General features: G+C 33.0%; 3 protein-coding genes across 3 annotated transcripts; all 3 read right to left on the bottom strand.

The window, feature by feature from the left end:
• Window positions 1-1,822: 1,822 nt before the first annotated feature.
• Window positions 1,823-4,098, bottom strand: LOC110646713 (protein NUCLEAR FUSION DEFECTIVE 4). The gene has a single exon (XM_021800242.2). It carries the CDS (start codon window positions 3,891-3,893, stop codon window positions 2,004-2,006), a length of 1,890 nt encoding a protein of 629 aa, XP_021655934.2. The 5' UTR covers window positions 3,894-4,098; the 3' UTR covers window positions 1,823-2,003.
• A 4,153-nt stretch (window positions 4,099-8,251) lies between these two features.
• LOC110646707 (uncharacterized) lies at window positions 8,252-10,342 on the bottom strand. Its single transcript, XM_021800236.2, has one exon. The coding sequence runs from the start codon at window positions 10,233-10,235 to the stop codon at window positions 8,415-8,417; it is 1,821 nt and encodes a 606-aa protein (XP_021655928.2). The 5' UTR covers window positions 10,236-10,342; the 3' UTR covers window positions 8,252-8,414.
• A 2,346-nt stretch (window positions 10,343-12,688) lies between these two features.
• LOC131179983 (ankyrin repeat-containing protein BDA1-like) lies at window positions 12,689-14,734 on the bottom strand. The gene is made up of 2 exons (XM_058147474.1): window positions 13,889-14,734; window positions 12,689-13,603 (listed from the first exon to the last, which is right to left on the bottom strand). Exons 1-2 carry the CDS (start codon window positions 14,468-14,470, stop codon window positions 12,812-12,814), a joined length of 1,374 nt encoding a protein of 457 aa, XP_058003457.1. The 5' UTR covers window positions 14,471-14,734; the 3' UTR covers window positions 12,689-12,811.
• Between the last annotated feature and the right edge of the window lie 857 nt (window positions 14,735-15,591).

Below are 15,591 nucleotides of genomic sequence, written 5' to 3' on the forward strand. Positions count from 1 at the left end.
TAAATAAAAATTAAATCAAATTAAAATTATTTTTATCAAAATAGCTAAATTTGATAAGTTGAATTCAATGATTTGATTATAATTGAATAATGTACGCCTCTAACATTAACCGTTCAATTATTTTAAATGGTTGTTACATATCATATCATTGTTTCTGTGATAAGAATTTTAGGCTATCTTAGTTGGAAAATGAGAGGGAGAGAGAGGACAAGTGGGAGGTGCGACACACATGCTAATCTCAAAGGCCCCCCAGGCAATTGTAAGAGATGTGTGAAACTAGAAAATTCAATTAGTCCATTTTAATTTTGTATTTAAATTAATTTAAAAATTTTAATTTAAACTTAATTTAATTTAGAAATTAAAAAAATTAAACTTTTTAATTTTAAATTTAAATTAAAAAATTAAGAAATTTATCTTATAAATTAAGTAATTAAATTTTTTGATTTTTGATTTAAATGCAAACACAATTAAATTAATATCAAATATAAAGTCTAATAAACACATATTCTAATACGTTTAATCTATCTAATATTTTATTATAGTGATTATGTTTATTTTCTAATATGAATATTCTCGTGGATGTGATGCTTCTGTGCATGCAAAAATTATTTATAATTTTCAACATGAAAGAAAATAAAACACTAATATCATAAAAAAAAAAACTCAAATGATTTGTTACTAATCCGTAGGCTACTAAATAGCTAAAAGTAAATAAATATTATTATTTATAATGATAATAATGAGATTAATTGGCATCTTAATTAATTAGTATAATGATTATAATAATTGACTTGAAAATTAAAATAATTAATAAATAATAAATATTATTAATTAAAAGTTATTTTTTTAAGTATTTACTGTTGGGAGTATTCTCAAGCTAATTTTCACCCATCAATATATGAAATTTATTTGTAAAATATTATTCACAAGTCGCCAGAAGATACCAGGCGGGCCTGGAAAGGGTGAACGAAACTGCATCACAAATTGGCAAATAATTAATTCCTTTCTTTTACTTTACTGGTCATATGGTGTTGTTGATTTTTAGACCAACAGTGACCATTTCGACATTTTGCAAAAACTTGTTGGTCCATTGTCCTTTCTTCCATGAAAAGCAATAAAGTTGATCTGTTGTCTTTTGAAACAAAGTTCAGGCTTCATAGCATTTTGTTAATGTTTCAGTGGTGATCTTGTTTGAACGGCAATTTCATATACAATTTTATGTAGCACGAAGCCGAAACAGGATCGGAGCCATACGGGTATCTAGACATCCGAATGACCAAACTAGGCTTGAGTCGGTTCGAATGATTGGATCGAAAACTCAGGACCTAGCTAGAACGATCAACTGAATCGAGCCATGTTAATAGTTTGAGTTGGTTCAGATGTCTGAATACCTGTACGGCTCGGATCCGGTCTTGGCTGCATGCTACATCACGATTCCAACCTGCGATGTGGGCTGAAAAATGATCGCCAGTTTAACAGTTTAGGTAAAGAAAGCTCAATTGTACACCATGTTCACAAGTTGTCCACTGTTGGAAGATAATCCTTTATTCTAAAATTCTTTCTGCATATGACTTTTGGGTAAAATTTGAGGCAAGATTTTGAGAAAAATACCTAACAACATGCCCATTTTGATTAAATACCTAATATTAGTTACATTATTATTGGTAGTTCATTGGTATTAGAGTCTTTCTTAAGTATGAAATTTGAAATTCAAATGTGAATCAAAATCTAATAAAAAAAAAGATAGTAAATTGCTATAAACATACTCAAACTCTACTTTATCGAGTAAATAATATGCCCTATTAAACTAAGCCAACCACTCTGATGAGCAGTTCCATCTATAATAAGTATTTTTTAACTCTTCGGGTTCTACAAGCAAGGAAATTAAGTTTTCGTTTTCCTTCCAACATTTATATGCTAATATGTGTTAAGCAATCTAAAAGCAATAGAATTGCCCTTCTGAAATTGTCCATCTAATCATGAATCGACGTGAAGAATTACTTCTAATCATTCATGGAAGCAACGGTGGTGGTGGTGGTGGTGGTGGTGACTGTTTTAGAATCTCCGTCCCCAGTGACGGCTTTCTCCGTCCTGGTTTCAGATCTTATTTCTTTCAATGGTACAATACCGTTTCCAGGTGAAGTCATATCATTGATCTCTGTGGCTTTGGCCTCCTCCCTGAATTTCTTGTAGATGTCACCTTTATAGAATTTTCTGGTCCTAAGCACTAAAATGAAGGAAATTAAGGACCCAAATAATGTTGCTGCAGTGATTATGAGGAAAGCCATTCTATAACAGTGCACACCATTGCATGTCAAGTCTTGCCCTGCTTCCCTTCTTAGCCCCGAGGCCTCCATTTGCTTCAATGCCTCTTTATCGTATAAATGGCCGGCCACTCTCACATTGAGGACGTACGAGCCAACTGGGCTAGCAACAGAACCAAAATTGTACAAGGTTGAATAGTACTTCAGGCCAAAAATTTCAGATATCATTGCAAACATCAATGGCCATTGTGCTCCGAAGCAGAAACCGATGATCACAGAAGCGAAGTAGAGGGAATTTGGAACACCAAAAGCAATTAGAAGATGCCCAAGACAAGAGAAGAGAAGCACAAATGTAAACAATAGAGGACGAGGGATCTTGTACTTTGTCAGCAAGATTTCAGAGGCAAAACCAGCCACTGCTCGACCAAGGTAGTTCCAAATACTAACAAGTGACACAAAGGTTGTGATGCTACGAGTTGGATAGCCGAGAGAGTTCCCAATCTGACCCAAGTTATCTATTGCTGTCAACGTGCCACCAACGCCACAAGTTATGGCGACAAATATTATCAGCATATCCACACTAAAAAGTGCTTGTAATATGGTGAAGTCTTCACCTCTGTCTGGTGGTTTGAAAATGTTGTCCATGCAAGAAGCTTGCTTCTCTGTTGGCGTTGGAATTCCAGGTGGTGGGGCTGATGGCTCTAGTGCTGGTGTCGATGTTGACAATTCCAGCGCTGGAGGATTTTCAGTCACGACTTTCACTGGATATGGGTCGTTCAAGGCTGCCTTCTTGCTGCTCCAGAGATTATATTCTTCTTTTATAACGATAGCTATAGGGAGAAAAAGCAATACAAGAACAATAGAAGCGCTTCCAATGTACTCAATTCTGGCAAAGCTGAACTTGTTTTGTATGATAATCAAAACCATGAGAAAACCAGCAAGACCAAGTGAAAAATACAGGAGTTTGTAGAAAACTTTGACCTCATTGGGTTGGCGAACGATCTTAATTATCCGAATGGTACGAAGAAAAATGAAAGAAACAGCAGCAGGAAGCCAAGCAATAAGCAAGATAAGAGCCTTGGAGTTATCTCCATAAAAAGCATGGTAGAGTTGAGTCAAAATAGCTCCACTCAAACCAACAAATCCCTTTAACAAGCCCAAAACATTACCTCTGCTTTCCGGGAAGTTCTTGACACAGGTGACTAGAGCTCCAGTATTGGCAAAAGTTTGAGAATTTGCTCCAATACATATATAAAGACACATCTGCCAAACTTTTGGCTTGGCAATCTGGCCAGTAACAGCAAGCCAAATCATGAAGTATCCAAGGAAATTCATGATTACTCCCATGGAAAGAACCACCCAAGGTGGGGTGACTTCATTGATGAGCCCTGACAAGACTCCAACATTACCACCCAAGTCCTTGAAGAAGCTAAGCAAATTGAGAGTGGTTTGATCATAGCCTAATGACGTTTTAATGTCATTAGAGTATAGACTAAACATATAAGTTGCACCAGCCACTGACATGATCAAGAGAGAGGCAAAGACCATGAACCACCGGCCTAGAATCACTTTGAACAATAAACCTTTCATCTCTCTCCACCCACCACCACCGACATAAGCAGCCACCATTTTTAATTACCTAGCTCTAGAAATGATTGAGTAATGCTTAATGATTGAGGGATTTAATACTCGATAGCTTATATATAGAGGAGTTCTGGCGCTAGAAAGTGAGGTGTGAATAAGGAGTACCCCAAGGAATCGGAATTAGGCAGCGAGTAGAACAAGTGCTTTAGCACTGCATTTTTGGAAGCAGGAAAAGATAAAAGAGATGCGCAAGTAATTATTATGAATTTTATATGTTTATATCTTAAATTACAAAGCAAAAATTTTCCGTGCAATTATATGAGGAGGGAAAGCGACAGGGAACTACAAGATAATCCAAAAACCTGCAGACTTACAGTCCTCCATATCTCCCACCGTTTTTTTGGCCCACACACGCGGACTTATACCCATCATTCATTTTGAAGTTCTAACTCTACCTGTATGAATTACCGATTCCTAATGACCTTCCACTTTTATTGCTAGCCAAACATTATCCAACTAATTATAACTGGGATCGCCAAGAATTTTAAAAATAAAACAGAATTGAGATTTTCTCATAATGTGATGAATTTATTAAATATATATTTCCTCATATGGTCTAAAAAATGTAACTATCAGTAATTGCCTGTACCCTAATCAACATAACTGCTTGCCTAAAAGTTCCTAACAGACCACAAAAATAATTTAGATATATTTGTAAAAGAAAAAAAACTAATTTAGATATATTACTAATTAAAAGTTCTTATTTTAATTCAATTTATCGTAACGCAATTTACATATACAATAGATAAAATTTATATATTTATATTTTGACTAATGATAGAAGTTCAACTAAAGATGTTTATCGGATAGGATTTGGCAAATATTAAAAAGGTATTTGAATCCAAACATGATCAACTTGGTTTTCTTGGTCACAAGTAGCTGGAAAATTTAGTTAGTCTTTTCTTTCTAGAACTAGAATGTATTCTTAATATACTTTATTATTTGCAGTAACAACCATCATCAGTATCTTTACTTGATAAAATTTGAATAGACCCACAAAAGTAAACATTCTGTAAGATTGAATTGTAGTTTAGGATATATACGAAGAAATCTAATTGTGAAGATGTCAAGAGGAACAAGGAAAATAAAGAAGTTATGTAAAACATCATCAGAGAGAAAACTCAGAAATGAGGTCACTAGTTGCGTCATTACTCTATGCAATACAGGAATATGAATCCTGTCAGGAAAGTGACATGCCTGTATATGATATAGCATCTTTTTTTTCAGCTTTTATCTTTTACTTGAATATTGGAAAGAGGAACTGGTGTTGTTATTCTCATTGTAGAATTCAATGATGCAATGAATTTCCTAATGAATTAGCGGGCAAAAGGAATAATTAAGCAGAATGAAAGGAACATGTCAAATATCACGGCTTTGAATGCAAACTCTTTAAGTAATGTGAAGAAGAAGTAATGGGAGGTGAGACAAAAGAGGATCAGTTCCTGAATATGATCAGTTCCTGAATATGTACAGAAAAAATTGAAGGAATAATAGAATCAGTTAGGTGAAGTTTGAAAGATTGAATATTATTTTGCTAATTTGGCCACAATTTAATTGTGATGATTCTTGGATCTAGTCATTAATAATATCCATTCCTTTAATTTCTTTGATTTTGGACTATCATGATCTTATAGCTAAGAATTAATAATGTATAGCTCGTCATAAAGTGTATTTTTTCAACCATGATTGTGGTAGTCAGCGTCTAATTTGACTCTACCAGATAAATAATATGTCTTCAACTAACTATCATATGATACACGAATTTAAATTTTCATAGTAAAAATTAAAATTATTTTTCTAGTATTTTAATTTTGCTATGATAAATTTAATTTGACATCCTAGATTAATTAAAAGAATAATTTGATAAAACTTGCAGATAGCTCCACATGGGATTCGAATTAATTATTGAGTCAAACATATTTTAATTAATAGATGTAATACTGAAAAAAATTTATTTAAATTTGATTCATTATAAATTTAAAAAATAAATATGAAAAATTTATTTTTAATAAATGAGTTTCGTCATATATTTTATATCTTGAGTTTATAGTGAATTAAATTTATATACAAAAAAATCGTATGATATAATCTAAACATTAAGTTTTATTAACAAATGAATTTATTTTTTATTTTATTTATTAAAATAAAATTTCACTTAATTAATTTAAATTTAATAATATTAAAATCCTCTTAAATAAAAAATTATAAATTTGTGAGTTGAATTTCAATCGGTTGAGTTTCGACCTAGTTCCGTTAAATTAGTGGGCGAGAAACGTCGGCGTATTGAGATGAGCATGACGTTGGACAAAAGGCCAAAATGTGTGCCACTCGGTTTACGCGGCAGTCAAACGCTCAGGTGTATTTTTTTTGTCTCATGGTGTAGTCATCACTCGTCAGGACTGGCTGACCAAACCTTTTGAATTTCTAGAGCTAGGATGATATTATCATTTTTAATTTTAGATTTGACATTTTTAACATAAAATTCTTTCAATAAAACAAGTTAAATTGAAGAAAAATCAATTTTTAAATAAATTCCCTCTATTTATAAATATAAAGTAAACATAAAATCAATTTTATTATAGGAAATATAACAATTTATATCAAGTGTAATAAAACTTGAACTTGAATTAAGGCCTCATGTTTATTTAGTTTTATCATTAAATTAATGTTTCATCAGTGATTGATTACAATTGAATAAATAAAATATAGGAGAAATTATAAAAAATTCCTTGTAGTTTTATTCAATTTTCATTTTAGGATCTATGATTCATTTTGTAATAAAGTGGTATTTTGAAATTCACAACGTTTGTAAAAGACGACTTTTCATCATTTTTTTTATTAAAAGATGCTAAAGTAGAACAGAAAGATACTGACGTAGAAAAGAAATCTGTTGATATGGAATAAAAAAAGTAAAAATTACAAATAAGTACCATATAATTTTATTTATTTTCATTTTAGGGTATGTGATTTATTTTGTAACAAAGTGATACCTTATGGTAACGCTTTATTAGCAAATATAATATTTTATCTGACGCTGTCAATTTTTACTAATGTGATATTAAAATAGTATTTTTTTAATAATTAAAAAAATAATTTATACACTGTTAACATATTTCATGCAAAAAATAGATTTTATTCACTTTAAATATGATAATTCTAAAAGTGAAGTATGCTGATATAGAATTTTGCATGAATACCATAACTTTCAAAATCATTACCAATAGATTTCTGAATCTGGAGTTTGTACCTTCACTTTCAGAATCACTAGCAAGGATGACTGATATAGTATAAACTCCAGGGTGAGTTATTATGTCAGTATTACTGAGAGTTTAGATAGGAGCAATAGTTTTGTCTTTAGAGCGACTAGATTGAATCGGTGCTCTTCGCTGGCTAGCCACTTGTTTTTCCTTTTATAAGGTGGCTGATACCTTTCTTCACTTTGGGCATAGCTTCCATTAGCATTGCTAGGAGTTCGTAGCTGAAATTGCCCCTTGAATTCCTTCGCACTTCTAGACACTGTGTCAAATTCTTTTGGCTAAGAAACTTAGCCATCATAGAACAATAGAACTGCAAAATTGAGCTTTTCAACTTGGTCATCAGCATTGCCTTGAGGAGTTCATGGCTGGAATTGCCCCTTCAACTCCCTAGCACTTTTAAACACCATGTCAAATTCTTTTGGCTTAGAGACTTGGCCATCATAGAATACTACAACTAGAAAATTAAGCTTTTCAAAGAAAATATTCATAAACTTTTCCATAGTATTCCAAAAGTGAATGATCTCGAATTTTGACTATTTTCGATAGTTCAATAATTCACTTGGTTTGCTAATGATGCAAATCTCTGGGTATTATTTTGTCACAAAATGAATTAAAGAACTTAAAATGAAAATGAGCAGAACGGCAGAGTATTTTTTGGTAATTTCTACTTTTTTATTATTCTATGTCAGCACCTTTCTATTTCACGTCGGCATCTTTTAACGGAAAAAAGAAGAAAATTCGTTCTTTATTAACTTTCTATTTTACGCCAACATCTTTTAACTGAAAGAAGACAGAAAGTCGTTCTTTGCTAATAGTGCGAATCTAAGGGTATCACTTTGTCATAAAATAAATCATAGACCCTGAAATAAGAATAAGTGAAATCACATGGTACTTTTTTTTATAATTTTCCCTCTATTCAATTTCCATCCATATTAATAAAACTTGTAATAGAATGAAAAGATTGAAACAATAAGAAAGAATATTAAAAAAAAAAAAAGAAAAATTTACCTAAATTTAGTTTACCATGAATTTAAGACATAAATATATAAATTTTATTTATTTAATATATATATATATATATATATATATATATATAGTTATTCTGAGTCTACAATAAATAGGAATTTGAATTTACAAATTTGAGATACAATCCATATACTAGATCCTACTATCAACAAATTAAAAATGTAATTAACCACAAATCACCTTTCCCATCTAAGTATAATCAATCTTTTAATGATGAAATTCTCTAACTTATTTTACTTTGGTTGTGATTTATGGCAGTGGAAACAGTGGCAGCAGCCACAGTATCCTTGGCTCCTGCAGCTTCTTCCAATTGAATGACTCCTGTTCTTCTAGATACTGTATCAATCTCCACTACCTCTATTACTTCCTCCTCCCTAAACTTCTTGTAAATATCACCTTTGTAGAATATTCTTGTCCTATGCACCAAAATAATTGAAACAAGAAACCCCACAAAGGTTGCCACAGCAATCACAACAAAAGCCAGCCTAAAGCAATGGACCCCATCACAATTCAACTCCTTCCCTGCTTCTCTTTTAATGCCTAAGGCTTCCATTTGTTTCAAGGCCTCCTTGTCATATAAATGACCAGTCACTTTCACATTGAAAATATAGGACCCAACTGGGCTTGATACAGATCCAACACTATACAAAGTGGAGAAGTGTTTGAGCCCAAAGATTTCTGATATTGTGGCAGAAACTAATGGCAATTGTGCTCCAAGGCAGAACCCAAGAATGATTGATGAGAAATAAAGAGAATTAGGCACCCCAAAAGCAATTAAAATATGCCCAACACAAGAGAAGAGGATCACAAATGTTAGCATTAGGGGACGAGGGAACTTGTACTTTGTCAAGACTATTTCTGAGGCAAAACCTGCTAGGACTCTTCCAAGGAAGTTCCATATGCTGACCAGGGATATAAAAGTGGCTATGTTATGAGATAGGTAGCCTAATGAATCAGCAATTTGACCCAAATTGTCGATGGCTGCTAATGCCCCACCAACACCACAAGTTGTTGAAATGAATAAAATTAGCATGTCAATACTGAAAATTGCTTGCAGTATAGTGTAGTCCTCACCTCTATCTGGTTGCCTAAAAATGTTCTTAAAGCAAGAGAGTGGCTCCAGTTTTGCTTCTGGAGGTTGTGGTGGATGCAGAACCGGTGGATTTTCAGCTGCAGCATTCAATTGAGAGTGGTTGTTGAGAGCTTGTTTCTTGCTTTGCCAGAGATTGAATTCTTCTCTAATAACAATTGCAAGTGGGAGAAAAAGTAGCAGGATGACAATTGAAGCACTTCCAATGTACTCAGGTCTAGTAAACGTGAGCTTGTTCTGTATGATAATGATGATCATTGCAAACCCAGCGAGGCCAAGTGCAATATAGAGGAAATTATAGAAAACTTGAACCTCCTTCACTTGTCGAACAATCTTCTTGATCCGAATTGTTCGGAGAAAAACCAGTGGAACAATGGCTGGAAACCAAGCAATTAGCAAGATAAGAGCCTTGGAGTCATTACCATAGAAAGCGTGGTAAATTTGTGTCAAAATTGCACCACTTAGGCCGATAAGCCCCTTCAGGAGGCCTATTACACTGCCTCTGCTTTCAGGGAAATTCCTGACACATGTGACTAGAGCTGCAGTATTGGGATAGGATGCTGAATTTGTGGCAAGGCACATATACAGGCACATTTGCCAGACATGGGGCTTGGCTATGCGGCCAGTAACTGCTATCCATATCAAGAAATATGCAGAAAAGTTCATGACTGCACCAATGACAAGAACCACCCAAGGCGGCATTATTTCATAGGCAAGACCTGCTGAAATACCAAGATTGCCTCCCAAATCCTTGAAGAAGCTCAGAGTATTAAGCGTAGTTTGATCATAGCCTAAAGACGATTTGATCTCGCCGGAATATAGACCATACATATAACTGGTGCCATTTACAGACATAATCAGGAGTGAAGCAAACACCGAAAACCATCGACCGGCAAGTATTTGCAAGCCAAAGCTCTTCATTTCCTTCCTGAAGCTGAATTCACTCATTGTCATTTTCTTTCCTCTCTGCTGTTGGAGTCCCTTATATAGAAATAATAGTAAGAAAACCTGAATTCTTTCATGAAAGATGCTTGCTTAACTACTCAGGCTACATTTCTATATTTGATATATATCATCAGGTATATTTTGATTTTTGAATGAATCAAGTCTTGGAGCCAAACTTATATGCTAAATTTGTCCCGGACTGATGATTGGAGTTGCTTGCTTGTCGTGTATTGTCTTAGGAAAGGAATCAAATTTTCATTCCCTTGTCAGGTCAACGGCAAGTAACGCCTATAATATTCTATACCCATCAAGTGGCCAATATTCATCAGGCTGACATAATTAAGTACCGTTGGTGGTGAAACATTTAATTTGTAACAATGCATTTGTTTGCTTTTGGAGGGAGCCGTCAAGATGAGTCAGATTGTTATTTGTTAATTCTCATTTTGAATTATGTAGACTGCCCATTGCCATATTGGTGGATGGGGAATTTAGCCCGAGACCTTTCACTCTCTATACCCTCTCTGAAGGGTATTGAGGAAGCCCTGTGCTGCTATACCTAATTGGCATCATGGATAATGCTCTTTACTTAATTAGTACATCAAGTCTTGTAAAGTTAGCTGTGGGGTTGGTTAGCGACCGATCCAGATTAAATCAGTCTAAAACCGATTAAATCCATGTTTGATTTGAATCATGAATGAATTGAATTGGAATTGTCTGATTCGGTTCTTGATTAAACCAATTATCCTATTTAAAAAATTTAAAAATTTTGAAAAAAATTGGATTATTAAATTTGAATTGCACCAAATCAAATTGAATCCAAACCAAGACCGAAACTAGATCCTTAGGGATACCCATTCTCATTCAAGTTTATCTTTTTAAGGAATTAGAATCAACGGTTTCAAGCGGGTTTGAATTGAAACCGGTCTGATAGCAGAGTCTAGCCACATCTCTACCGTCTCTCATTTGATTTAAGCTTCTTATTTTTTACTTTTGGGTTGGAACTAATTCTTATACTTAGAATTCAATTCTATATAATGAATCTATTTATTTAAATTTTATGATTTGAAATAATTAATAAATAAAGTGATATTCTTATTTTCTTATTTTACATTTATTCTTTGAAAAATAAATCTATTATCTATCTATTTTCTATTATATTCATATAAAGCAGGCCAAAGAGCGTTTATGTGGCATCTTCTAGGAAGAGAATAAGCTACTAATTAATCCCTATTAATTTTTCTTTTTATGTTATTATGTTAATGATTTTTCATTATTTTGATAATTACTTTATTATTATTATTATCTTTCAAAATATTTTTAATCTACATCCCATTATTTTATTTTACGCTAGGAATTTAAGCCTTTTTTTACCATTATTTCCTTTTTAACTACATTCAGTCAATATAATTAAAAGAAATTAATTTAATAATTAGTGCCTTATTCCTTAATAATTCTTTTGGCTTAAATTTATTAATGTCATATAGTATTTAATAATTATATTTTTCATATGTCATCTTCCATAATATTTTCATTTAATTTTTTAGTTTCAAATAATAATTATAAATAAAAAACATCAATAATAAATAATATAATTATTTAATTACATAACTATTGTATAATTTAATAAATTATTATAGTCAGTTTGATGCTCACTTATATTATTATTAATTTATTATTTCTATATAAATTATTGATAATAAGACAAAAAAAACCAATAATAGTAAATAAAATTTTGTGTTTATAAAAATTTAATAAATTAATATTTTTATTATTATTACCATTTTTTACTAGATATAAAATTTGAAATATTAAATAATATAAAGTTTGTTTAATTGATATTTAGAAGTTTAAAGAGTAAAAGTAAAAATATTAGATATTAAATAAAAAAATTTAACAATATCCACGTGCAAAAGCACGAACACTTAACTAATATATATTAATGTCGAGTGTTTTGAATATAATATTTTATTAAATAAATTAAATTTTATAAAATTAAATATTTTTTATATGAATTTATTTCTTTTAAAATAATTAAATAATTTTTCAGGTATCTTTGAAGGATTTTTCAGTGGATGCTATTGCAAGTCAGAAGATAACAGACTTGCAAGTTTACTTCTCTTTCATGGTCAAGTCTTGACCAATTTTGACCAATTATTTCAAATCTTACTTTGTCCAGCTCTCTTCGATTCAAGTAATTATTAGATGTAATAAGAGTATTAAAAAAGATAGTACTTACTTTTTCATAGAAATACAGATCCTTTTTATAATATAGAGAATAGATTCTACATAATTGTGAGAGATAATGCATGTGTACACAGGTAACTAATAATTTCTGCATTGATTCAAGAACATGAATTTGTCAACGTTTGGAATTCAGAAAGACTAGGGACACTCTTCTATGTGATATTGCACAGATCAAATTATTGGCAGTAGTTGCAGGCGTATTGCACAGATTGGGCGCATGAACATTCATCATTTTGTAGCACAAAGTATTATTCTAAAACAAAGATTTGCATAATAAGCAAAGAAAAATTCTCAACGGATATCAATGAACTACACAAGTTTTGCATCTGATTTGATCTCCCTCACACATGTTCACTCTGTAGGTCCCTCCTTTTTGAGTCACTAATTACAAAGGGCATTCCAACTAAGAACATAATAAGGAAAAGCCAAGGCAGAGTAGACAACAGGAGTAGAGGACTTCTGTAGAGGCTCTGTTTTGTCGTAAAGGTCACTGCTTCAACAAATAAGGAAATAATCATGAAGACAAGAAATTCAGTCACATGCCGCACCGTTGCCCATTTCCATCTTGCATGAGTTGGGCACAGCAAAGCCATTATGAGACTAAGTGATGCTAAAAAGGCTTGAGTGTTCAAACCAATGAATGCATCAAAGTTTTTACGATCTCGATCGTAGAGGATAGCAATCCCAGCAATGTGTCCAACAGCAGTTGTGTTAGAATTTGTGGTGGAGCTTGAGGATGAGTCAGAGTCTTGCCAGAACCCACCCGGTGGTGTAACAGCAATCTGGAAGGTGACAGTTGCAACAATTGATGCCATCATCAAAAGTCCATTTGTCATGTCCTTCAAATGTTCATCATCGTTCTCATTGTCCATCGTCTCCTGACTGGATACGGTCATGTTGTCGTTGTTTCTGGGTCCTGATGCTGCATTATTGGTGATTGGCTGGATCTGATTCTCAGCTGCCGATGTAAACAGGTTCAGAGACCTTACTCCTCCTGCAGATCGAATCATCTCTCCTATTTCTAAATCATTGGGATTGGTTGGACCAATCAATAAAAGATCCAAGGCTGTGAGGCCAAATGAGTTCACAGCATTCACATCCAAGCGAGGATAACTAATCAAGAATCGAATATTCTGCACAAAATTTGTCATCAATGCAAACGTTTTATGTTAGACAATCAGTTTCTTTACACTACTTCCTTTCCTTTTTCTATTTTAATTTTTCTATGATAGGTAGATATCTGAAGACTGGCAGACAGTGCCCTGCATGATACTGGGCCTGCATGTAGCCTTTGACCAGGTCTGCATATCTATGGTTGAAATTGAAGATGTGAGAAACAGTCAATTGCATTTTTATTTTGGCTACATTTGTGAAAATGTGTAAATATTACAAACTGTAGGTTTAAGATAATAATTTACCTGAATTTGTTTTCGAACTGCAGCCAAATGCAACACTCTATTGCCTTCACCATCAGCTAAATTCAATAGAGACTTGATATGCTGTCCTTGAAGTAGAAACAAGAATGCCTCGCTCATGTTGTTCTTCACAGCAAGATGGAGTATCGTCTCCTTCTGAACAGTTACCTCCGAAGCAGACTCTGGACATGCTGCAAGCAATTCTCCCATGACATCAACTCTGCCTCTAATGACTGCACAATGAAGAGGAGTCCTCCCATCCTGATCTGTTCTCATGCAAAGCTCTTTAACGACCAAGCGCTCGTGTCCAAATTCCAGCAGCATTCTCACCATTTCGACATGACCATTGGAAGAAGCCAAGTGCAAAGGGCTATAGCCATCTTGATTGAGTTGTTGAACAAATGGAGGATGCACCCTCAAAATTTCCCTGCCAAAACTTGCGTATCCAAGCAAGCAGGCTATGTGTAAGGGTGTCTCAGCACAACTTGGTGAGATTCTTGCTAGGATGAGCGGATCTCCTTGCAGTAAATAACATAATGCTTCCTCGTCACCTGCAAGAGTAGCATCAAACAACCTGCTATCCATTTCTAAATAAACAAGAATATTCTGATTGCTTCAACTAAAGCTTTACACTGCCACTCTTCTTATAGAGGCTTTCGGATGTTTTATTATTATTTTTTTTATGCAAGACCAGTTCAAGGAATATTTTGGGAAACTGACATCAAGATAACCACTGCTGGAAAATAGTCCAAAAGAAGAGTCCATAGACATCAGAAGAAACTTTTATGGTTGAATTTCTTCCCTTTTTCTTCCTTCTTTTCAATTGGTTTTATCTGAGGAATGATTGGATTCTTACACAAGGCAATGGAATTGCAATCATAGAAGTTTCGTCTACAGGATTAATTAAGTGCTAATAGCATACTTAATCTATTCTTTCTCTATCTCGGCATATTAAACCGTAAAACTCCCGGGGTTTTGACATGGACCTGTACCAATATCCCACAATACAATACAATAATCTGTAAATGTAGAAGCAGACAGAAAGATGGATGGGATACCAATATCCCACAATACAATAATCTGTAAATGTAGAAGCAGACAGAAAGATGGATGGGATATATATATATATATATATATATATATATATATATTCAGCCACAGGATAAATTAAACGCGTAAAACTCATGGGGTTTCGACATGGACCTGTACCAACAACCCACAATACGAATAATCTGGAAATGTAGAAGCATGGGGTTTTGACATGGACCTGTACCAATAACCCACAATACACTAATCTGGAAATGTAGAAGCAAACGAAAGATGGATGGGATATATATATATATATATATATATATATATATATATATATATATATATATATATATATATATATATATATATATATATATATATCTTTAAGCAAAACTCCTGAAAAGGATTTTGGAAATTTCTCATCTTTTATATATATATATATATCCCATCCATCTTTCTGTTTGCTTCTACATTTCCAGATTAGTGTATTGTGGGTTATTGGTACAGGTCCATGTCAAAACCCCATGCTTCTACATTTCCAGATTATTGTATTGTGGGTTGTTGGTACAGGTCCATGTCGAAACCCCATGAGTTTTACGCGTTTAATTTATCCTGTGGCTGAATATATATATATATATATATATATATATATATATATATATATATATATATAT

This window comes from Hevea brasiliensis, chromosome 5 (genome assembly GCF_030052815.1).
Source record: "Hevea brasiliensis isolate MT/VB/25A 57/8 chromosome 5, ASM3005281v1, whole genome shotgun sequence".
Classification (NCBI taxonomy): domain Eukaryota; kingdom Viridiplantae; phylum Streptophyta; class Magnoliopsida; order Malpighiales; family Euphorbiaceae; genus Hevea; species Hevea brasiliensis.

Coding starts and splice junctions, on each gene's coding strand:
- LOC110646707 (XM_021800236.2), bottom strand. CDS start 10,235: ATGACAATGAGTGAATTCAGCTTCAGGAAGGAAATGAAGAGCTTTGGC.
- LOC131179983 (XM_058147474.1), bottom strand. CDS start 14,470: ATGGATAGCAGGTTGTTTGATGCTACTCTTGCAGGTGACGAGGAAGCA. Junction 13,604..13,888: donor CAGTTCGAAAACAAATTCAG/GTAAATTATTAT, acceptor AATTTTGTGCAG/AATATTCGATTCTTGATTAG.
- LOC110646713 (XM_021800242.2), bottom strand. CDS start 3,893: ATGGTGGCTGCTTATGTCGGTGGTGGTGGGTGGAGAGAGATGAAAGGT.